At 46.9% G+C, this 24780-nt stretch overlaps 1 protein-coding gene across 1 annotated transcript; it reads left to right on the top strand.

The window, feature by feature from the left end:
- The first annotated feature begins 1467 nt into the window (after window positions 1-1467).
- Window positions 1468-18388, top strand: LOC137415369 (protein CFAP276). Its single transcript, XM_078771050.1, has 6 exons — window positions 1468-1537; window positions 1612-1768; window positions 3164-3280; window positions 3972-4087; window positions 13704-13822; window positions 18224-18388. Exons 2-6 carry the CDS (start codon window positions 1694-1696, stop codon window positions 18292-18294), a joined length of 498 nt encoding a protein of 165 aa, XP_078627176.1. The 5' UTR covers window positions 1468-1537; window positions 1612-1693; the 3' UTR covers window positions 18295-18388.
- The last annotated feature ends 6392 nt before the right edge of the window (window positions 18389-24780 follow it).

Below are 24780 nucleotides of genomic sequence, written 5' to 3' on the forward strand. Positions count from 1 at the left end.
GTCACTGTCCCTCACAATGTCTCTGGGCCCCTCCCGACCAAGGTGAAGGTCGACTTCTCCGCACACGGGCGGTTGAACGAACCCCTGGCTGATGTGTTCCAAACGTGCACGTTGCGTCCTGGGGACAGCTGCTGCAGCGCACACCTCCTTGCAAAGCAAAGGGGGCAAAGCAAAGCGCGGCTTGCAAAGCGCGCGAGGCCCAAGCTGCGACCCGTATGCGTCCTTGTAGACGTTGAGGCGAACTGTGCCGGACGCTTGGTTCCGTGCACGAACCCACGGCAACTTGACGTGTAATCGGTAAATACCCCGCGCAGGTAACTCCTTTCGCCAGACGGGCTTTCAAACGCAGCGTCCCCCACATTGCTCAATATCGACACAGCTCGCGTCGGAGCTGGGCGAGGAAGAAGAAGATTGCCGCTTTTCCCGGACCTCGTGTCTCTTTTTCTTCTTCCGGTTCACTATCCCGTTTCCGGTCTCCTGTTATCCGGAGCCTCTCTAACCCTTTAACCACAACAACCTTTAATAGAATAAACATTAATAAGCAATGACATGAATAGTAACTCCTCTAAATCCGGGATCCGTAACAATACCTAAACCAACTTCGTTTCATCCGAATCTGTAACTTTAAGAAAAATTAAGCAATTCATTGATTAATTACAGCATTGATCGATTAATTGACTAATTTATAAATTAAAATATCCTTTATAGCCAAATTACTTGGTCACTGTCATGTCCGAATATCAGTTTCCTAACTCAAAAGGTGCCTGAGATATTGCCCAGATGAGAAAGAAAATAAATAAGTGATTAATAATGAAAATAAATAAATAAGAATCGTAAAAAAATAATTAATATATTAATCAATTGGCTAATAGCACACTGAAACCACCATCCTTTCATCCAAATCTGTAACTTTTTGAAAACTAAGTAATAAATGGATATATTTAAATACTTCATTGATTAATCAATAAATCAAAAAAATCTTTTACAGCCAAATCACTTGGTCATTGTGTCCAAATATCAGCTTCCTTGCTCAAAGAGTTCCATCTGCCAGTAACCCTCTCCTTATTGTGTTCAATCCCCAATCAAAACAACGTTTTTTTCCCAAATCAAAACAATCCCAAATCAAAACAAAACAATCAAAACAAAACAACCTGTATCATGATTGTATACCTGTATCATGATTGCATACCTGCATCATGATTGTATACCTGTATCATGATTGTGTACCGAAATTCTCACCCTGATGAGACAAGCGTTGGTTAGAACACTAAAACTGGTTCATTGAACTTAACGATATTATTTTGATAACACACTGCATTTGTGATTCTTAAAAAAAAACTTTAGGACAGGAGGACAGCCGGCTATAACGTTTCCACGTGTAAAAATATTTAAGAAAAAGTCAGGACGGGCGTCCTGGATTCGAACCCAGACAAGTACCCCCCCCCCCCCCCCCCGCCGAGTGACGCTGTTGTGAAACAAACACCACCAACGTCCGTCGCGTAGCAACGGCGTCGCAACATCGGAGGCCGGAGTTCCTGCGAGGCCGGAGATCCCCGTGAGACCGGGGTTCCCGCCAGCTTGAAGTTCCCGCGAGGCCGGGGTTCCCGCGAGGCCGGGGTTCCCGCGAGGCCGGGGTTCCCGCGAGCGTGGCCGTCCCCTTGAACCGCTCCGCACATCGAGAAATCACTGCACAATGGTCGATCCCAGCGGCCCCGAGCTGCCGAAACTTGGCACCGATCGTGACGTCATTGAGAAACGTCGTAAAAATGTGAGCTTCGTTTTCTCACTCCCACGAAACGGGCCGAGTGGGTTCAATGAATTATTGACACGAGTTAATGATTGGTTAATTATGAGATAATGACGTCATTGCCGAATGGAGATCTTCATTGATCTGTTACTGTTGCTGTTCCATCTCAGAATCCCTTGGGCGAGACCGAGATTCAAATCCTATCCATAAACGAGATGTGTTTCCTCATTGTCCACAAATATCCTTGTAATGAATGTAAAAGTGCATTGATGTATATTGACGTCTTTGTCCTTCATCTGATTGATGTATAACAGTACAAGCTCCAACATGAACGTTCTCACTTAGATCGATGTAAACAATTAATTAATTAAAAGTACAACGGAGGACGTTTGAAGGTTTCTGGACCTCGGAATCCTCAATGACAACACGTGGGTCATTAAAAAACGTCACTCAGATTCCTATTGATTAAACCTGTACCTATACCTGTACCTGTATCTGTATCTGCACCTGCACGAGGGTCTTCAAATGACGTCACTCAGATTCCTATTGATTATACCTGTACCTGCACCTGTACCTGCACCTGCACGAGGGACTTCAAATAACGTCACTCAGATTCCTATTGATTATACCTGTACCTGCACGAGGGACTTCAAATATCGTCACTCAGATTCCTATTGATTATACCTGTACCTGCACCTGCATCTGTACCAGCACGAGGGACTTCAAATAACCTCACTCAGATTCCTATTGATTATACCTGTACCTGCACGAGGGTCTTTAAATATCGTTACTCAGATTCCTTTTGATTATACCTGTACCTGCACCTGTACCTGCACCTGCACGAGGGACTTCAAATAACGTCACTCAGATTCCTATTGATTATACCTGTACCTGCACCTGTACCTGCACCTGCACGAGGGACTTCAAATAACGTCACTCAGATTCCCATTGATTATACCTGTACCTGCACGAGAGTTTTCAAATATCGTCACTCAGATTCCTATTGAATATACCTGTACCTGTACCTGTACCTGCACCTGCACCTGCACCTGCACGAGGGACTTCAAATAACGTCACTCAGATTCCTATTGATTTTACCTGTACCTGCACGAGAGTTTTCAAATATCGTCACTCAGATTCCTATTGATTATACCTGTACCTGCACGAGGATCTTCAAATATCGTCACTCATATTCCTATTGAATATACCTGTACCTGTGCAAGGGTCTTCATTAATGCTTCGTATTGAGTATACCTGTACAAGGGTCTTCATTCATGCAGGTGTGTGAACGTGTTACGCTTGAGCTGCTTTTGCCATTGTAAACTTAATTTGTCGATTCGGGATCATGCATGTATCATGTATGAACCAACATGACCATATTGGTGTGTGATGGATGTTCTGTGACTGGACCCCCAGAAGTATCCACGCCCCAAAGGTGCGGTCGTGTTTCGAGATGACTCACCATGGAAGCGTCTGCACACCACGCACACCCTGAGCAGCGCCCGGGCCGTGGTTGACTACTTCGATCCACAGGTACGTAATTACTCATTGGGTGCAGAGGAGAGGTGAAGCACATAGTGTTTGTTTGGACAGGGCGAGGCTTGATACCTTCAGTATGCTGAACGTCCATTCACCGGACGGCACACGTGTCGATGAATCACCCTGCATGTGAACCACCAGGTTGACAGTTTATACCTGGGTCTGGATTCAAACCTTGGCTAAACAGCTGAGAAGTGAGTGCCTCTAAGCGATCCCATCAGCCTTTTGTTCAAATAAAAAATTGGGGGTGGGGGGTGAGGGGAGGGGGGTTTAGATGAAAATTGAAGATTTTAGAAGTTTGACCTTGAGTTGACCTTTGACCTGTTACCTCAAATAGTTGCTTCCCCGATTCAATGATGCCCCATGCAATTGCTGTTTATTTTCAAGCCAATCGGATGAAAAATGACAATTTTAGCAATTCGACCTCAAGATGACCTTTGTCCCCAAAATCAATAGGCTTCCTCCTTATGATCAAGTCTACCATCTGGTGAGGTTTCGTTACGATCTGTTTAAAATTGTGACCTGTCGGCGATTGACAGACAAACAGACAGAACAACGAACAAGACGAAATCTTCCATTTTGCAAGGAACAAATAGCCAAGATCAAATTCATCGACCTGACAATAACATCGCGGCCGTGTTACTGACCAATGATCGATGAATGTGTCCTTGTTGTTCGTCCCAAGGCCCCGCTCGACGATCTGGATTTCGTGCTCAAAGCACAGTACGATCACAGCACGGACTGCCTGCAGGACAAGAGCAGGACTGTGATACAGAAAGAAACTTTGGGGGATGACCATGGGTGAGTGGTAGGCCTACTTAAATTAAGGGAGTGTCATGAAATGGGTCACTTAATTTTTTTCATTGGAACAGCTGGTAGTTTAATTTAAGTCGAGTTTAACTCGCTATTATGGTTTTGTAGCGGTTACCAGAAGCGTGACACAATCGCCTTGCACCCGCCAATGACGTAACCGGCGGGCGGTTACGTGCCCGGACTCGCCCGGACATGTCCGGACTTGCCTTGCCCGGGCGGACTCTCGATTTGCATACCACGCCCCGTTGAGAGGCGTGGCTGACTTATTTGCATACCACGCCCCGCCTGAGAGGCGTGGCTTTTGTGTGGTGAACTTTTGTTATAAATTGCCGCCGCCCGTGTTAACGGGCTATTGAGTGCTTTTGAGTTCTTTCAAGTTGAGCTAGAATAAATAGCTCAGTGAAACTTAGTTCCTGGTGTCGTCCATTTTGTCTGGCTTTATCGTGCGAGCATAGCTCCACAATTAGTGACCCCTTTTCGAGAACACGGCGATGGAGTCATCTGTAGCTTTGAAGCTCCCTGGCTTCTGGGAATCACACGCAGCCATCTGGTTCGCCCAGGCAGATTCTCTCTTCGCCCTGCGGAACATCACGGAGGACACGACGCACTACCACCATGTGGTCTCCACGCTCAAAGCCTCCACTGCTGCCCGGGTCCTGAGCTTCCTACAGAACCCACCGAAAGCCGACAAATACGGCGCGCTCAAAGGCCTACTCCTCGGTGCGTTTGGACTCACGGAGACCGAACGCGCGCGACAGCTGCTCGACCTCCCGGGCCTGGGTGAGGCCCGTCCATCCGAACGCGTGGACCACATGCTGGCTCTACTCGGCGACCACAGCCCAGATTTCCTCTTCCGCGAGCTGTTCCTCCGGCAGCTACCCGGGCAGGTACGGTTAGCTTTGGCGAACTCACCCATCACGGACCCTCGCGCCCTGGCCAAGGAGGCCGATAAATTTTTCTCGGCCAAGCGACATGTCAGAGCGGCCGCCTGGAACCCTGGGCCGACCGAGGCAATGCCCGCGCCACGACTGGCGCCACCACCGGCCGAGTCAGCGCCACTGGCGGCAGCGGCCGCCAGGACACCCCGTCGACCGAACCCGATGGGACTGCCGGAGCCTCCACCAGAGCAGACCATGTGCTACTACCACGCCAGGTTCGGGCAGAAGGCTAGAACGTGCCACCCACCATGCACTTTCGGCAGGTCGGGAAACGACCAGGCCGGCGCTCGCTGCCTGCCATGAGTGTCGGCCATTCAGGCAGCCTTCTGTTTATCACGGACACAGCGTCCGGGCAGCGTTTTTTGTGCGACCGGCGCTCAGCTGAGCATGATACCCACCTCGGTGCAGGACAAACAGGCCGTGCTTTGCGGACCCGCTTTGGTCACCGCAAACGGCTCCTCCATCCGCCCCTTCGGTTCGCGCAGCGTCGCACTCTGCTTCAGGGGCCAGCGCTTCAGGTGGGACTTCATCATGGCGAACGTGCCCATGGCCTTGCTGGGCGCAGATTTTCTGTGCGCACATGGGCTTTTGGTGGACGTCAAATGGCGTCGGTTCATCAACCCAGAGACATTCAGCTCACTCGCTTGCTCATTGAGCGGCTCCGCACCAACCAAGCTAGCCTGCGCGCTCCGGCGGCGGATGATTTCACCCGCCTGCTCGCCGAGTTTCCCGCCCTCACGTGGCCGACGTTTTCGGCCGTCGCCGTCAAACATGGCGTCGAACACCACATCCCGACCACAGGTCCACCGGTCTACACCAGGGCTCGTCGCCTCGACCCGGCCAAACTCGCCGTAGCGAAGGCGGAATTCGACGCGCTGGAGTGATTGGGCATTGTGCGGCGCTCGAATAGCGCGTGGGCCTCGCCCCTGCACATCGTGCCCAAACCGGGTGGCGGATGGCGACCATGCAGCGATTACCGCCGCCTCAACGACGCCACCACCCCCGACCGTTACCCGATACCACACATACAGGACTTTTCCACCCGTTTGGCAGGGCGGGTGATCTTTTCCAAGGTCGAACTCTTTCAGGGCTACCACCAGGTAACCGTCCGGCCGGTCAACATTCCGTAGATGGCGGTAATTACACCTTTTGGCCTCTTCGAGTTCCTTCGCATGCTGTTCGGCCTTAAGAACGCGGCCCAGGCCTTCCAGCGGCTGATGCACAGTGTGCTGCGCGACCTCACCTTCCTTTTCGTCTACTTGGATGACATTCTCGGCGCCAGCACTTCCCGGGCGGAGCACCTCATCCACCTGCACACGCTTTTTGAGTGCCTCGGCCAGCATGGCCTCATCATCAACCCGGCGAAAATGACAGTTTGGCGTAACGGCCGTCGACTTCCTGGGGCACCGCATCACGAAGCGTGGGGCCGTCCCGCTGCCTACAAAGGTGGAGGCAGTCACAAGTTTCCCACGCCCCTGCTCCATCAAGGCCCTACAGGAATTTTTGGGGATGGTAAATTTCTACCACCGGTTCGTGCCTCGCGCCGCCCAACTCATGCGCCCCCTGTACGAAGCCCTCTGGGGCAAGCCGGCCAAGCACGACGTCGCCTGGACCCAAGACATGGACGAGGCGTTCACGGCGCTAAGCTGGCCCTCGCCAACGTGACCATGCTGGCGCACCCGGCGCTCGACGCACCCATCGCCCTCACCACGGACGCTTCTGACTACGCGGTGGGCGCCGTGCATGAACAGTGGGTGAACGGGGCTTGGCAACCGCTGGCCTTCTTCAGCCGGCAGCTTCACCCTAACGAGTGCAAGTATCGCGCTTTCGACCGCGAGCTCCTCATCCTTTACCTGGCCGTTCGCCACTTCCGCCATCTTTTAGAGGGCCGCCCGTTCACGGCGTTTGTTGACCACAAACCCCTGGTTTTCACCATGGCCAAGGTTGCAGAGCCATGGTCGGCCCGCCAGCAGCGCCGCCTCTCCGCCGTGTCTGAATTTACGACGGACATCCGGCATGTCGCGGGCAAGGACAACGCTGTGGCCGATTGCCTCTCCCGGTCCGGCGCGAACGCCGTCCACCTCGGTGTGGACTTCGCCCGCATGGCGGTCGCCCAGACCGCTGACCCCACGGTGCAAGCCCTCCGGACAGCGGACACAGGCCTGCGGTTGGCAGACGTTTTCTTCGAGGACACAGGCACAGTTCTCCTGTGCGAAGTTTTCCGGGGCCAACCTCGCCCCATTGTGTCCACCGGATGGCAGCGGCACATTTTTGACGCCCTCCACGGCCTTTCCCACCCGGGCCGGAAAGCGTCGCAGAAGCTCGTGGCAGCAAAGTTCGTCTGGCATGGGCTCCGTAAGGACGTCCGCGACTGGGCCAATGCCTGTGTCGCCTGCCAGCGCGCGAAGGTCCACCGGCACACCCAGGCCCCGTTGGCACCATTCGACATGCCCGCGCGGCGCTTCGACCACGTCAATGTGGACCTGGTGGAACCCCTTCCCTCCTCGCGGGGCTTCACCCACCTCCTCACAATGGTGGACAGGACCACCAGGTGGCCGAGGCCGTCCCGCTGGCATCAACAACATCTGCCGACGTGGCACAGGCCTTCATTGGCACCTGGATTGCCCGTTTTGGTGCCCCCTCAGACATCTCCTCTGACAGAGGCCTGCAATTTACCTCCGAGCTTTGGGGCGCGGTCGCCCAGGCCTTGGGTGTCAAGCTACACCGCACCACGGCCTACCACCCCCAAGCCAACGGCTTGTGCGAGCGGTTCCACCGCTCGATGAAGGCCGCTCTCAGGGCCAGTCTCCAGGACGACGGTTGGGCCGACAGGCTCCTGTAGGTCCCATTGGGCCTCCGAACGGCCCCTAAAGAGGACCTCCAGGCTTCCACCGCCGAGCTGGTCTACGGCCAGCCACTGCGCATGCCGGGCAAATTCATCCCTGACGCCACCGGCCCCTGGTCCACGGCTCGCCAACGCTCGGTCCTCCAGGAGGCCGCCAGGAGATTTGCCCCCATTCCCACATCCCACCACGGCTGCCCCCAACCCCACGTCCCCCCAGCACTTCGCACTGCGGAGTACGTTTTTATCCGGAGCGACACACACTGGGGACCGCTCCGGCCGCCGTACGATGGACCTTTCCAGGTCCTGAAGAGGGATGACAAGTCGTTCATCATTGACATTGGCGGCAAACCGGACCGCATCTCCATGGACCGCCTCAAGCCAGCCCATTTGGACCTCGACCAACCTCCACGGTTGGCCCTTCCTCCACGACGGGGCCGTCCTCCGTCAACCAAGCCCCCCGCCCGACCATGCCACGCCACCTACCACCCCCACACGAATCGCCAGGGGTCGTTTCGGCTGGGTCATCAAGACCCCCCTCAAACTGACTCTCCCGGTGCAAGTTAATTCTGGGGGGGGGCGCATGTAGCGGTTACCAGAAGCGTGACACAATCGCCTTGCACCAGCCGATGACGTAACCGGCAGGCGGTTACGTGCCCGGACTCGCCCGGACATGTCCGGACTTGCCTTGCCCGGGCGGACTCTCGATTTGCATACCACGCCCCGTTGAGAGGTGTGGCTGACTTATTTGCATACCACGCCCCGCCCGAGAGGCGTGGCTTTTGTGTGGTGAACTTTGGTTATAAATTGCCACCCGTGTTAACGGGCTATTGAGTGCTTTTGAGTTATTTAAAGTTGAGCTCGAATAAATAGCTCAGTGAAACTTCGTTCTTGGTGTCGTCCATTTTGTCCGGCTTTATCGTGCGAGCATAGCCCCACAGTTTAATCGTAAAATTAAAAACATCCCACGCAAATCCAAAATGGCGACGGATGTTCTCAAGATGGTGGAAGGAGGTTCGATGCGAATGGCATTGACATCAGGCCGAGTTCGGCCTCAAGTTCGAAGAAGCGTGATTCGAGCTGGAATTTGTTCAGGATTCCGGCGATAAGTTGCCTACTCTTCGCTAAGGGCACCGTGGGATATATGCCGTCCACCAACGAATGCTGGCAGAAGGGACATCCATTTCGCATGCATCTGAAGTATGTCACACAAATTGATGACTCATCCTGCCTGTGAAGCACTTGGATGACAGTTTACAGCTGAGTCAGGATTCAAACCCAGGCTTGATAGCTTAAAGGTGAGTGTGCGTACCTCAAGGCCATCCTGCCATGCAGTAGCGGACTGGGTCTTAAAACCGGCCCGGGCATCCTTCACCTAGGTCGGCCCATTATTCATTTATATGTTGCTTATTTGAGAAAATAGACGAAATGCTTGAAAAAAAAAAACTAAATAAAATCCACTAATAATTACATTTATTTTCAGTAACACGAGCACATGTCATGTCTGAGAGAGTAGGTGCCTGCGCAGTTTGCTGCTTCTGGCAGCCACACCATCAATGACATCCTTAGTTTCAAGTTTGGCCAGGATCCCTTTTTCCACAGACGTCAACATGAACGCCTCAATATGTTATTGTGTCATTGTACTTCGCAGACGGCTTTTGATTCTCTTCAAACAGAGAAAGACCGTTCACATGCCACTTGTGACACAGGCAGCGTTAGCAGCAGCTTGTAGGCAAGCCCAATGCTCTTGTCGGCATCAGTCAAGAGGTTCAACTTGAGGAGCACCTTGTAGCAGCAGAGAGGACAGGCTTTACATGACTTACATGTACTTGACAGAGTCTTCCTGTCCTGTTCAGACTCACTGTCCTCCTGCACTGTATAAGCATCTGCTACTGATTGTTTCAGTGTTGACCATTGTTCTCCAAGGCTTCGCAGTTCTTTTCGTAGTTGTTCCACAGTGACACCATCATCAAATCTCAGCAAATGTTTATGCAGCTCTTCCATAGCTCCCGATGGCACTTGATCAAAGTTCCTTGGGTGAAGAAGTGAGAGATCAGCATTCAATCTTGATGTTGCTGATCTGTCAAACCGCTGCTCAATGCTGCTCACAATAGTGTCCACTATTCGGTTGGACCAATTTACACAATAGTGTCCAATTTAGCATCGTAAGTCAGTTCACGACATTGTTATCAATACTAGATCAGTAGTCAGTTGACCTATCTAAACTTACTCGGCCTATCGGCCCAAAATCCTTTTAACTGCTGACTTGGTAGTTTTTACAATGAAGGAAACACGTTTCGGGAGTACATACGACATAGCGATTGGGAATGTAACAGCTCTGAGGCGTCTTTCGCTTCGCATCACAGTGATGACGAGCACCAAAATGGCGGCTGTAATATTAAAATCTGGCTTCAAACCCCCTCACAGCCCAAAACCTTCAACCAGACATATTAACACGCTCCTCCCCCTTCATTCCCGTTCTTCAAAGCAAAGCGGTAAAAATTGTTGTATCGCCATTATATTAATATTATATTAAGACTTAAGAGCAACGGTACCCGCCCTAAGGGCGGGGCTTCAATTGGGAGACGCGATTTATTTTAACATCCATCCGTTAAATATCACACGCAAATCATCAAAATCTAAACAGTATTTTTACAATTTCAATTTAAAAAAAACACATCACTGTTCATATCGGTAAATATTATTCCATCGTGTTTCAAATCGTGATTAGTCATATCAACTGTACGCTTTTTTTTAGAAAAAAGAATTGAATGATTTTGTACGGTACCTCTTCTTCAGCTTAGAACTCAGGATAGATGACATTGCTGATAAAAGTTCCTTTTCTCTCTTTGAAATTCTTGGCAAACATTTTTATATTGTCACTGCTGCCAACGCGACGCCATGGCATTATTCATAACAATCATTCATTCATTCATTCATTTAATGATCATTAAACATTATTCTTGCGCTCATTAAACATTCATTAAACATTAAACGATTACGAAAATAAAAACGAAAAACATTACGAAATTACGTTCACACCGTCACATCAAACACTGCCGTGAACACAAAAGTCACAAACTTCGTCACAAACGTTACGTTACGTAATTCAAACCGTGAACACATCGAATATCGGAGAGCCCATTGCGCAAACGATTTGTTTTCTCTGGTACGTGTTTCTGGGCGGGTACCGTTTCAGATAAACCGGTAAAATGCCTCCCAAACGGAAAGCCTCATTAACGAAAACGTCCAAGGAAGCTGTTGCAAGAACGAAGGCTCATCTCGACGAGGACTATCGGAGGCAGGAACAAGGACGTGACACAGCTGCACACCAGTCTCGGAGGCAGTCCGAGGAATACAGATCTGGTGAACAAGGACGTGACACAGCTGCACACTAGTCTCGGAGGCAGTCCCAGGAATACAGATCTGGTGAACAAGGACGTGACACAGCTGCACACTAGTCTCGGAGGCAGTCCGAGGAATACAGATCTGGTGAACAAGGACGTGACACAGCTGCACACTAGTCTCGGAGGCAGTCCCAGGAATACAGATCTGGTGAACAAGGACGTGACACAGCTGCACACTAGTCTCGGAGCACAGTGATGTGGATTTTATTGAAATTCTAACGATACTGTTTAGATTTTGATGATTTGCGTGTGATATGATTTAACGGATGTTTATATAAATCGTGTAAAATAAAAAAAGCCTTCAATTTCTGATATTTTGCCTTTTCATTGGGACCTACCGTTGCTAGTAATTATAATGCCCTTTTGACCTTTTGATTTTTAGCGGGGAATCCCCGGAGATGGAGGCAGAAGTTTTTCGTGACAATTTTTTTTTTTCAGCAGTTTTTTATCCAGCCCAGCGGCCCATTTTTTACCCAGCGGTCCCAGCCCACCGGGCATTGCCCAAATGCCCTATGGCCAATCCGCCCATGCTGCCATGGTGTGGGGACGACAAGGCATAAATAATTTTAATTATATAATGAATGCTACTTTCACAAATTGAACTAGAAAGCATGTGCAAATGCAAGGCCCGTCCGCCTCCGTTTGTATTCATTCGGCGTCATCTTATTCTTTATCTTCTTCTGCTTCTTCTTCTGTTTCTCCCTCTTCTTCTTCTGTGGGTTCAACATAACGAAAACAGTTTTTAAAAAATGCAAAATGAAAATTGATGATCATATGCATTGACTTTGACCTTTAACCTTTTTATTTAAAAAAACAAAAACTGACTCCTACCTTTTGATTGGTGAACCAATCCAGTGACCCGATATGCAAATACCTGAAATTTTAGGTCGATCGGGTGAAAATTGGTGTTTTTATGCAACCTTGACCTTTGACCTTTGTCTGAAAAAACAATCGGCTTCTTGTTTTTGATTAGTGAACCAATCCAGTGACCCGTTATGCAAATTCCTGAAATTTTAGGTCGATAGGGTGAAAATTGGTGTTTTTATGCAACCTTGACCTTTGACCTTTTAGTCCGAAAAATAATCGGCATCTAGATTTTGATTGGTGAACGAATTCTGTGACCCAATATGCAAATTCTTAAACTTTCAGGTCAGTCGGATGAAAATTGATGATTTTACGTGTCGTTGACCTTTGACCTTTTGACCAAATTGTTAACTTGCCTTCTCCGTATTATCATAACTAAGGCGTGCCCGTACGTGCGTGCCCGTACGTGCTTGCCCGTACGTGCTTGCGCGTACGTGCTTGCCCGTACGTGCGTGCAAAAAAAAAAAAAAAAGTAAAAAAAAAAAAACACTTTGAAACCACGTGTCAGAATTACGATTATTCGCAATTTAGTTTTAATGGCCAATTATTCAATTATCGCAAACGTATTTTGTCTTTTCGCAAGGACAAACAAAGAAAAGAGAAGAGAACAACAACAACAACAACAACAACAAAAAACAAACTTTGAAACCACGTGGCAGTAACGACCACAGAACCCCCCCCCCCTCTATTTACATGAAATGGTTTGGTCCATTCGCAAAGCCAAAGCGAACGGCTTGCGAGTACGGTGACCATACCTTGGGAACCACTTGTCCGATTAATTTCAAACCTTGAAAAGGCACATCCTCGGGTCCCCAGCAATATACCTGGCAAGTTTCAAGTATATCGGACCGGTAGTTGTCGAGAAACAGCGGTCGCATACAGACACACAGACACACACACACACACACACACACACACACACACACACACACACACACACACACACACACACAGATTACTGGAATTATAGATAGATAATGGTTTGGTGAAAATTTGATGACAAAACTCATATGGTAAAAGAGTTTTGGCTCGGACACACACACACACACACACACACACACACACACACACACACACACACACACACACACACACACACACACACACACACACACACACACACACACACACACACACACACACACACACAAGTGATTACAATACCCCATCTCATGCTGCGCAGGGAACTGACTAATACGGCATTGTCTTGTCTTTATGCTTCGAATGATCACCGCAATCATTAATCAACGCTTAAAATGAATCAGCCAATCGGGTTGAAGTGCACAATAAATTTAGAAGCAAATACATTATCATTATTACATACAAAATCTGGATTCTAAAAATACAGGATATGTTCATACTTACACACCTGGTGTGTCCGTGTAGGTTTTGTCAGCCAAAGAGAACAAAAGGTATCCACGTCACCATGGCAACCTATTGATGAAATTTTGCATTGTTTTCCGAAGATGGAGGGCAATGCAACTTATGATATGTTTGTGTGAAATAGTAAAACGTGATTTCGTGACGAGCACTGTTTTGTCCTCTTGATTCAGACGGATTTTGAAGAACATACCAAAGGAATTAGTGCTGGATGATGACCCCATGAACCCCCCTCTCGTGAAATGGACTAATCTGACCAAGAGCTCCATTTACAGCAGAAAGGGAACAATCGGTAAGACACAGTTTCTTTGGAATGAGCAAACGTTGAACGTCGTGTTTTATACCCTCTCCCCTTCCGTCGAGATCACTCTGCTCTCTCACCCTCCTCGGCTCCTCCAATACACGCAATCTTCCATTATCCCACTCCTGCTTCAAACCTCCATGTCTGTCTGTCTCGAAGAAATTCTTTTTTGCAATCCCATAAACCGAAAGGTACAGTTATTCAGGTTTGTGCCGCTGATGTAGTGCCCCGATTACCAGCGAGCTTGTACCCAATTTGCCGACATCGGAAGGATGACAGGCTGAGTCAACGATTTGCCGACATCGGAAGGATGACAGGCTGAGTCAACGCCCCTGACGTTCATTTTTTTTTTTTTTTTTTTTTGGAAAACAACATCGAGGCTCGTGTAGTGTCAGAGCCAACATTAATCACAAAAAAAAAACAACCGACACATAAAACATGAAATAAAGGGAGCGGGAGACAAGATGGAGAGAGAGGGGGAAACGCACAAGTACAACATTGGAGAACAGGGACATCGGGAGATCTGTCGAAGGGAGAGGGCTTGGGGGGAAGAGGCGTGGAAAGGGGGGTGGGGTGGGAGAGGGATAAAACACATGGACAGAGCTAGGACTTCCAGGAAAGAAGTCGGTATTTCAAAAATGTGGATCTGGGGTGAATTAACAGGGGTAGAAAAAAATCAGGGTTTTGGATGGGGGAAAATAAGAGATGGTGGTGAACAGCTGTTTTAGAGACCTGGAGGGAGGAGTGGGATTGAAGAGAGTGGGGGAGTTTGTTCCAGAGGTGGAAGAAAAGAGGAATGAAAGAGTGAAGGCGAGCAGAGAGTCTTGATTTCGGCAGTTTCACCAGAAGAGAGTTGTAGCAGATCTTGTGCGACCTGTAGGAATATTTGGGAGACAGAGCACAGACAGAGCTGGGGGAACAAGGCCGGAGAGGAGTCGGTAGAAGACAGAAAGACCACCAACCTGCCTGCGGTGAGTGAGTGAAGTGCCCTCAGAGTTAGCTTCATCGCGGGAGATTTCAATGATTCTGAAAGCTTTGGTTTCAACAGCATGAAGACGAGCTAGGTGTGAGGCAGGAGCACCGGCCCAGAGGGAAGAGCAGCATTACATTGAGCTGCGGATGGAAGCCTTGAATGTGGTGAGGAGCTTTTTCAACCTAATAAAACGATCGACCGGGATTTGAACTCAGCATCCTCGGATCCCAAGCCAGCACCCGAATCGCTAAGCGAACACCAGGCTGGGGAAGGGGGCGAGCGGGGTTGGGGGAAGGTGAAAGGTTGAGATTGGTCCATTGAGAAATAGCTCCAAAAACTATACACAGCACAATATCTCCAAACGTTCTGCAAGGAATCGGACTAAACTTGGTGGATGAGTTAGTTTGTTGACAAGAACAAGCCATGCTTTTGATACAGTCTGGCATCCCGACTTGCTCTCCAAACACTGTCTACGGCATCCAAGGCCAACTCCACTCTTGGGTTACTGACATCCTTTACTCTCGTAGCCAACATGTGGCTCAGGGGAATCATTTCATCCACTCTTCCTGTTAAGGCTGGAGTACCGCTAAGCAAGGCTCTGGGCCCAGTCCTATTCCTGATCTTCATCAATTATCTCTCCGATTCTGGAAAATCCTCTTATCGATTTGCTTATGATTCCACACTCTGCCGTGAGATCCCTCATCCTTCAGACAGGCAGGCTGCATCCTCTTCCATCTCTTCAGACTTTGAAAAATCACAACATGGTCAAATACTTGTTATACGTCTTTCAATCCTGACAAATCTCACACTCACTATTTCTCCAAGAGAGGACCGCCTGGGAAACCTTCCGATCTACCTTCTCAACAACCCTCTTCAGGAAGTTCAGTCATTCAAACTCCTGGGTCTCACTCAGCCATGATCTCTCTTCGGCAATCCACATTTCAAAGTTGGCCTCCAAAGCCAGCCACCGACTGGTCATCCTCCGTCATACAAAGTCCTTCATTGGTACACCTGAACTCCTATCCACCTCCAAGGCCTTCATCTGCAGCTTGATGGAGTCCTGCTCTCTCCTCTGGGATGGCTCCCCTGCATCACATCTTACTCAGCTTAACAATATGGAAACCAAGGCCTCCAAGATTATTGGAAGATCCCCCAATGAAGCTGAGTTTTTGGGTCAATCACTTTACCGTCGCAGAGAGATCATTGGTCTCTGTGTTCTACCCCTTCCTTTCTGGTCTTGCACCCTCTGCTCTTCCCATACTTGGTCCACCCTCCCCCTCCGTAGGTTTCTGCAGGGCGCACGTGGTCCGCCATCGACCCCTTCATGGTGAAACTCACAATATTCAGAATCACTGCACACATCCACTCATTAGGTCTTCTTTTTCCCACAGTGGAACAAACTTCCATATTCTCTTCAATCTCATTCTTCCCTCCAGGTTTTCAAGACAGCTGTTCCCCACCATCTCAGACCATCCCCAATCCAAAACTATGACCATTTATACCCTGTTAACCCCCACTCTCCAACCTACCCGTTTGCATTTTTCCTTCTTGAGAGTTTGCTTCCATCATCCGTCTTGTCCACTACATGGATGCTCTGCTTCCTCACCCCTCATTCCTTCCCTCTTTCCTTATTTGTCCAAGTCTCCCTCTAGTTTATCCTTCAACCTCGCTATTGGTGGCACCCACCCCCCCCCCCTCTCTCTCCAAAATCTTATTGGCTTGTTCCTGTCAGCTCACCAACTCATCCACCTAGTTTTGTCATAACTCGTCCACAACTTTTTGAAATATCATGTTATTTATCATTTTTGGCCCCATCTCTCAATTATTTAGAATCACTTCAAAAATAATTAATGTATCCTTATCTTTACCAAAATCGAAACTGTTCGTACTTGTCACATTCCCAATCTGTCCACCAAGATCCATCCGAATCCGTCCATAACTTTTTGGGATATCGTGCTGTATATAGTTTTTGGCCCCGTCTCTCAATGGTGAAGAATCACTTAAAAATTTGAGTATTCGGATCAGGATCTTCACCAAAATAGAATCACTTCATCCTTGTCACACACAACCTGTCCGCAACATCTAACCTGTTCATATTTTTTTGGAGATATCCTGGTGACAGTTAGAGAGACAGGGGTGAAAACATAACCCCAGTCCACCTTTGGTGGCAGAGGTAATTACAAGAGCATGCACTTTTTACATTACGTACCTATTTCTCTGAGATACCCTTGTTACCTCTGCCACCAAAGGTGGACTGGTGAACAGTTTACGTTTTGTATCTCAGATTGGACCAGAAAATCACAGTACAGAATCACATTTAATCAAAATCAATCACAGGAATCACAATAGATAGGTCCAGTCCATCATAGCCTGATCTACCCCTCGTTTTTGGCCATCTTATTATTTATAGATCTAACGTATATGGTTATGTATGTTTATATGCGACCAAACGACTTCTTCTTCAAATAAAATTAAAACCCAAAACACAGTCCGTGAGCTCTAAATTACGTTTGGACTGCTGAGACACCTCAGACCTTTGACGACCCTTTAAGTCCCCAAGATCCCTGAAGACCCAAAATACCCTTCAAGACCCCAAAGCACCTGAAGACCCAAAAGACCCAGAATAACCAGACGACCCAAAAGACCTCAAAGACCCAAAAGACCCAGAAAAACCGGAAGACCCAAAAGACCCCGAAGACCCAAAAGACCTCGAAGACCCAAAAGACCCTGAAGACTTTGGACCATAACCCAAGACACCAAAGACAAAAATTTAGTAGCCGGATCCGAATTTTCACCAAAATTGAATCTATTCGTTCTTGTCACATACAGGACATCTGTGCCAAATTTCGTCCGAATCCGTCCACAACTTTTTGAGATATTTTGTTCACAAACGGACAGACAGACTGACAAACAGGGGTGAAAACATAACCTCCATCCACCTTTGGTGGCGGAGGTAATTACAAGAACATGCACTTTTTGCATTACGTACTTATTTCTCGAAGATACTCTTGTAACAAGAGTGTGTTTGTTTGCTGTGACTCCATGACATCACAATGCGTCGGATGCAGCAGTAAATACTTAATGAAATGCTGAAAGTGCAGTGGCTTTGTCCAATCTCGCCCCTGTTCAATTGAGAACCATTTTGTAATCTTGAATAACTGAACCTTTTGGTTGATGGAATTGCAAAAAATAATTTCTTCGAGACAGACAGTTACAGAGCTTTGAACCAGGAGTGGGATCCTGGAAGATTGCGTGTCTTGGAGGAGCCGAGGAGGATCGGTGGGCCGACTTTAGCAGGACTGCTCAACAATGATAAGGCATCGTCGACCTTCAGAAAAAAAACGACATTCTTGAGGGTTGAACATCAACCTTCGTTGAAACTATCAATCAGATTACCAACTGCAAATCTTTTTTTGCAGAGAGTTATCACACAGCGAATACAAAGAACGGCTTCAGCAGAAAGGAAGATGGAGCTTTTTACTGCTCGTAACCTGCCCACAGACAAACACGTGTGTTTTACTCATCATGACCTTCATGCAAACTTGCCCTTTTGTGAAAACTAATAATAAAGCATTGATCATCATACACTGAGCCAGTATTTTTCAATATTCACTTTAAGTGGCAAGTAGTTGATCAGAGGTAGACCCTGAAGGTTCCAGGATAACAATATCTAAACATGAAGTCAAATGCAGGTTCTCTGTTCTGGTATGAAAGCCGAGCAGTTCTTGATATCCTCACTGCAACAATCCCACCAGAATAGGTCAGTAATACACAAGAGGAGAACTGGAAGAGGTGTAATGGGTACCGTGGATGTATAATGCCAGTCAGGAGCTTGTGAGAAGGTCATCCTTTCGTAAGAGGCCATTACAAGACGAAACAGACTAATCGCAGGCGTTTCACTGTTTAATGGAGTTGTCTGAAATCTCTGCCTTCAGAAATTATATCTTGAACAACTAGAGGGATGGGGGATGTGGATCAGTTTACATCACCAAGTTGACCAAGATGCAGTAAAGATAGGACTGGCCAAATGACCAATTTCATCACAATCTGGAAATGATTACCAAATAAACTTGCATACTGTGGTGGCCGAGTATTTATTATTCACGAAGAGACTGGTCTGATGTCCGAGAAATAGTGGTTAACGTCCAACTGAAAGCAGAAATGTTCAGCCTTGCACACCAAGCTTCAGGAGAATGAGGTAGTCTCAGAAGAATGACTGTTGCTTTCAGATTGGCAGTATAAAAAACCCAGCTCGATCACGAATAACCTCCAGGTTGAGAATAATCAAGCTTCCCTCTCTGTTCTGGTATACATATGGTACCTTTTAAAATTGTGGTTGCCCTGATGCCCTCAAGGAGAAATGCAATGGGGCACAACATCGACAAAGATAGGACTGGCCAAATATCCCGAACCTAATAAGAAAGAAAATGCAATGTAATGTTGTTCCAGTTTTGGAACACTCGAGAAATTGTTTTATACCCTTCCCCAGATCTACGCCTCCTCATAATTCTATCTTGGAGTTCTATGGACAGTTCCTTGGACTTCATGGTAAAGTTTCTGACCTGACATGCACTGTCAATTGTAGGACCTTATATAGAAAGGTGTGTTTTTTCTAAATCAAGTCCAATCAATTGAATTGGCTGCAGATGGATTCCAATCATGTTTTAGAGACTTCTCAAGCATGATCAAAGGAAATTGTATGCACCTGAGCTCAATTGGGAGTGTCATAGCAAAGGGGTTGAATACTTATTGACTCGAGATATTTCAGCTTTTCATTTTTTATTAATTTAGAAAAACTTTAAAAAAAATCCACTATGACATTATGTGGATGCTCCATATTACCTCCCCAAACCCTGGTTATGGTGCACCTCAGAATCTCGAGAGGGAATGCGGCAGAAAGATTTGTATTTTTGAGTGTTCGAATAAACCATGGTAAAACCACACCAATGCAATTGTGTGGAACAAAACAAGTAATTGTATTAATAACTCTCACATACACAATAATAACACTATTAAAGAAAATACAATGAAAATGTCACTTGCATCAAATGAACAATATATATGATGGTACCATCATTCCCAAATGCTCTCAAAGCAATAAACCCACCACACGCCAAACGAGAATGGAATTTAACATTCTCCAAAGTCTGTGCACTAATCTCCATGCTGGTTGAAGCCGAGCAGAACGACACAACAACAGGCAGGTATTGGTGCGGCTATGGATGAGGAGTTACGAGTTGAGATGTCGATATGGAAATTGAGCCGATACAGAAACCAACGGCAATCCACATGAGGAGGTCGATATGGAAATACAAACGACAAAACAAGATGCACCAAGTGGACAGCCTCTTCTTCTTCGAGAACAAAATGGCGTATAGGCCCATAATGGAGACGCTTGATTTCTCCAACGATGACTCACACTTGGTGATAAAACCTGAGACACAGGTTTAATTGCACTCGCAATATATGACGATATCGCGGGCAATCCCTTTCACGGGAAATCTCAACTCATTCGCGACCAATATCAAAAAAGTCCGCTTGCAGCCTCAACATGACTCATGGCTGTATCTCTATCATAGCCGTTCTCCCCCTCTCACTACCCTTCTCAATCTCTCTTCTTCCGGTCTCTTTGCTGCATTTTCCTTTTTCCTTCACAAACATTTATTTTTACCTTTTACTAAAGTCATCTCCATTTCACACAAAAATCTAAACAACAATATTACCTGAAACTAAAAATCCTAACAGTATATAATAACAACAAAGGCAGAAGTGACGGATCCGTAACAGGGAATTATGTGTAGATCAGTGCAAAAAAAGAATAATCTCAATTTACTCCATTTAAAATTCAGGCTGTAACAACAAAATGTGAAAAAGTCAATGGGTGTGAATACTTTCTGAAGGCACAGTAGTCTGTCTTCCTGTTCATGCAGCGGATGGCTCCAAGTTTCAAATTAGGTACCTCACCTCATTCCTGAAGGAGACATGCTATGTTTGCAGAGGAATTTCCAGACTTTAAGACTGGCAAAAATTAATTTCCTGAATTAAGGCTAAATCATGTTCTCCTGAGCAGCAAACTACCATATAAGATTGTCGTGCAACTCCGGTTAACACCAGAGTCACGGATGGCCTAAACGGTCTTATTCGGAGGCAACTACCCAAACACGGATTCGGCTATGGCCGCGTGGGAGGAAGAAGGAAAATGGAGGCTGCGGTGAAAGCACTTAACTGCAGTCAGAAAGCACGCGCCAGCATAGCTCCGGTCTTGTAAGGGGCAATCAACTCAAGCGGGCACAGGTTTGAATGGGAAAGGAAAATAATACAAGGGTTTATTAAATAAAGGCAGCGACAGGAAAAGCACGCGCCGGTAAATCTAATGTCTAAATCGGGATCCTGCATACCAGACCTCAAACACGAACAGGGGGATGAAATAGGAAAGAAACATGTTCGTTATGTTATTGTGAACGCGGAGCTCGGTCTTATCTGGTTTCGTCGTCTTCTGGTGTAACACGGCCCCGCTCCAAGCCTCTCGCTGCTCCCATGAGGTCCGTGCACCAAGCTCCAAAGCACCGAGCACCGCCCCAAGCACCAGCACTGCTCCAAGCACCACGAGGTCCCACAGCAGGACAGCGAAGTCCACTCGGGCTACACCTCAGCCCAACTCGGGCTGCGCAGGACGAAAAAGAGCTGCAATAGCAAGTCACTTTTCTGCATCTCTCGAACCACTGACAGAAGCAACTGCTCGGAACAAACTGCATGCACTCCAGTGAACTCTCCACTCAACTCCAACTCGTCTCTCCTCTCAACTCACCTCGCAGGAATGTAACTGCTTTCCCAACTGCGCAACTCAACTCTGCGCACTCAACTCCAACTCGGGATCCAACTCGACTCGCACCGGGACTCAACTCTGCGCATGAAAAGTCCAACTGCCCAAAATGGCGTTCGGCGCTCGTTAATATCTGCCGGCTCATGACGTCAGCCCTGGCGCACTGCTAACCAATTGGTCTCCTCCACCAACTCGCCGGCTTGCCCAGGTGCATGCCCACTGCATCACTCCCACTCGCGCTCCCTGCTCCTTGTGTCATAGCACATGCTATTTGAGGTGGATAGGCCTCTCAGAGGTGTAAATGGTGGCGGCCATGTGGCGGTGTCCTGGCCTGATTTCTTCCTAACTCATGTCAGGGGGGAGGGCGTTATTTAGTGTTGCACTGAGGATCCGTCGGAATGTCTATGTGGTGTGCAGTGCCAAAAGGGACAAAGGTTTGGCTAACCAGGTGAGGACTCACTGGGGCGCTACTCCTTAATCCCGACACTACTTATCACTCGAACCTCCTGGGAGATTCACAAGTATACATCTTAAAAAACAAAACGCCTATACAGTAACTTATTACAGGTAGTTTTCCTTACCACGACACACGAAGCATGTTACCTACTCAGATCTAACTGCTCTACATATTGCTCTACCACATCGACATAACAATATTTGCCGATGTAGATAACATGAAAATTTCATTCCTGCCATCAGTGCCCTCCATAAGGTTGAATCCTCCATGCTATTATACTCCCATAATCTACGAGTGACCTTATTATGTATACCAGCTCACTGTAAATGCTGGAAGAACTAGATGATATTCATAAAATACTTACCCTGTGCAGTCAACTTGGTGCGAGCCAACTCTTATGTTTTTGAACGTTTTTTTTTTCTTTGATCCAATATGGCTGCCAGACCACGTCACCGATGGAATCATTAATTTATATTCTCGAATATAATTGATGCAGACATCACCGTCAATAAATTTGAAACTGATCAGACGAAGCGTTGTACCTGTCGAATTATGACGTCATAATTACGGCACCAATTATGTCATCGTTAACAACACCTATCCCCCATGTGGAGTTCTTTATAATGGGCCATTTTTCTATTTTTTTCCATGGAGCGGTTTCGGAGATATAGAGGTGCAAGGTTTTTTCCAAGATGGCGACCTGTACCATGTGACCTATGATGTCATAATTATCACTAAAAGATTCTACTTGAGGAGGTTCTCCGATGGTGAAAATATCGTGTCCAACAGACCAAACAATTGCAGGGAGAAAAAATTCATACTGATCGGATGAAGCATTATACTTGTCGAATTATGACGGCATAACGAAGGCACCAATGACATCATCATTAACATATGTTAATGCTCTCGCGAGATCACGGCGAGGTCACGTCTTTTCGAAGCTGTTCCATGCGCTCACGCTTTCGAAGCTAAGTGATCTTTCACATTTGTGTTTTTGTCGTATTGTACACCGCTCCTTTCCTGTGCCATCTCCAGGCATTGCAAATCGTCATTGCTGGGCACCGAAGGGGGCTCGGCAGTGACGCACGCTGAAAGAGAGTACTCAGTTTTCACTCTGGTTGTTGTACACTGCTCCTTTCCTATGCCATCTCCAGGCATTGCAAATCGTCATTGCCGGGCACCAAAGGGGGCTCGGCAGTGATGCACGGTGAAAGAGAGTACTCAGTTTTCACTCTGGTTTCTTGCTTTCTTGTTGTACACCGCTCCTTTCCTATGCCATCTCCAGGCATTGCAAATCGTCATTGCCGGGCACCAAAGGGGGCTCGGCAGTGACGCACGCTGAAAGAGAGTACTCAGTTTTCACTCTGGTTTCTTGCTTTCTTGTTTTCTTGCTTTCTTGGTTGTCCGGGCGATATCTCAGCCATCCTTTGAGCTAGGAAGCTGAAATTTCGGCACAGTAGTGAGCAAGTCCTTTGTCAAATACGGTATTTTTTGTTTTTTGAATAATCAATTAATTGAGGAGTTATTTAATTATTAGCGTTTAATTAAGTACTTATTTAATTAATTAAATTTCATTTCTCTTCTGACCATTATTAACTCAGGCACCTTTTGAGTTAGGAAGCTGATATTTGGACATGCCAATGACCAGGTGATTTGGCTGCAAAGGATATTTTTTGATTTATTAATTAATCAATTAATCGATTAATTATTTAATTATTCGATTAATGACAAAAAGAATTTTTTTTTTAAAGTTACAGATTCTGATGACATAGTGGTAGTTTATGTGTTCTCTGACCAAATTGATTAATAATTTAATTTTTTTATGATTATTATTTATTTATTTTCATTATTAATCATTTATTTATTTTCTTTCTCATTTGGCCAATATCTCAGGCACCTTTTGAGCTGGGAAGCTAATATTTGGACATGAGTGACCAAGTGATGTGGCTATCAAGGATATTTTTGATTTATTGATTAATCATTTCATCTGTTAAGTATTTATTGATTAATCGATTAATTGATCGGTGATCGGTGATCTCGCGAGATCTTGGAGACGGCGGCAGGGATTTTCGAAGCTCCAAACGGTCTCCACGTTTTTCGAAGTTAAGTCTGTTCACAATTGTATTTTGTCGAAACTGTATTTATCTTTCGGTGTGTGAAGTTATTGTGTGCAACTTTGGTTGTTTCTCGGTGTTTATCTTTCATAAATTGATCGTCTGTTTGCCGTGTCGTGAGCAAGGCCTTGTACAGTGTGCACTGTACAACCTTGAGGCTTTGTTTTTCTCTCAGTGGTCCGTCGTTTGTGATCCAATAACTTTCGTTCTCTGTATTCCCAGTCTTTTCACCCATAGCCTACTTCCTTGTGTAAATCTCAACTCAAAAAAAAAAAAAAAAAAAACATTTCCTTCTCTGTTCTCATTCGTTTATTCATTCTTATTCGTTCGTTCGTTCTTCGACCACGTGTTTCTCCCCCATTTCCCCAGATAGTTTTCACTCATTAACCTTCAATGTTTACACTTTCCCCTCAAGTTATGTATTCCGTCATATTTTATAACACCTTTTTCTTCTTCTTCTTTAAAAGGCTGCTTTCGACTTGCTCACCAAATCAATTCATCCCAAAAAAAATATCCATCTCCTATAGTGCCTTTGTTCTACATTCCCTAAACTCTCCTGCACTCCATCCTCCATCCAGCGTC

The sequence above is a fragment of the Myxine glutinosa genome, chromosome 1 (assembly GCF_964187855.1).
Source record: "Myxine glutinosa chromosome 1, kmMyxGlut1.1, whole genome shotgun sequence".
In the NCBI taxonomy this organism is placed as follows: Eukaryota; Metazoa; Chordata; class Myxini; order Myxiniformes; family Myxinidae; genus Myxine; species Myxine glutinosa.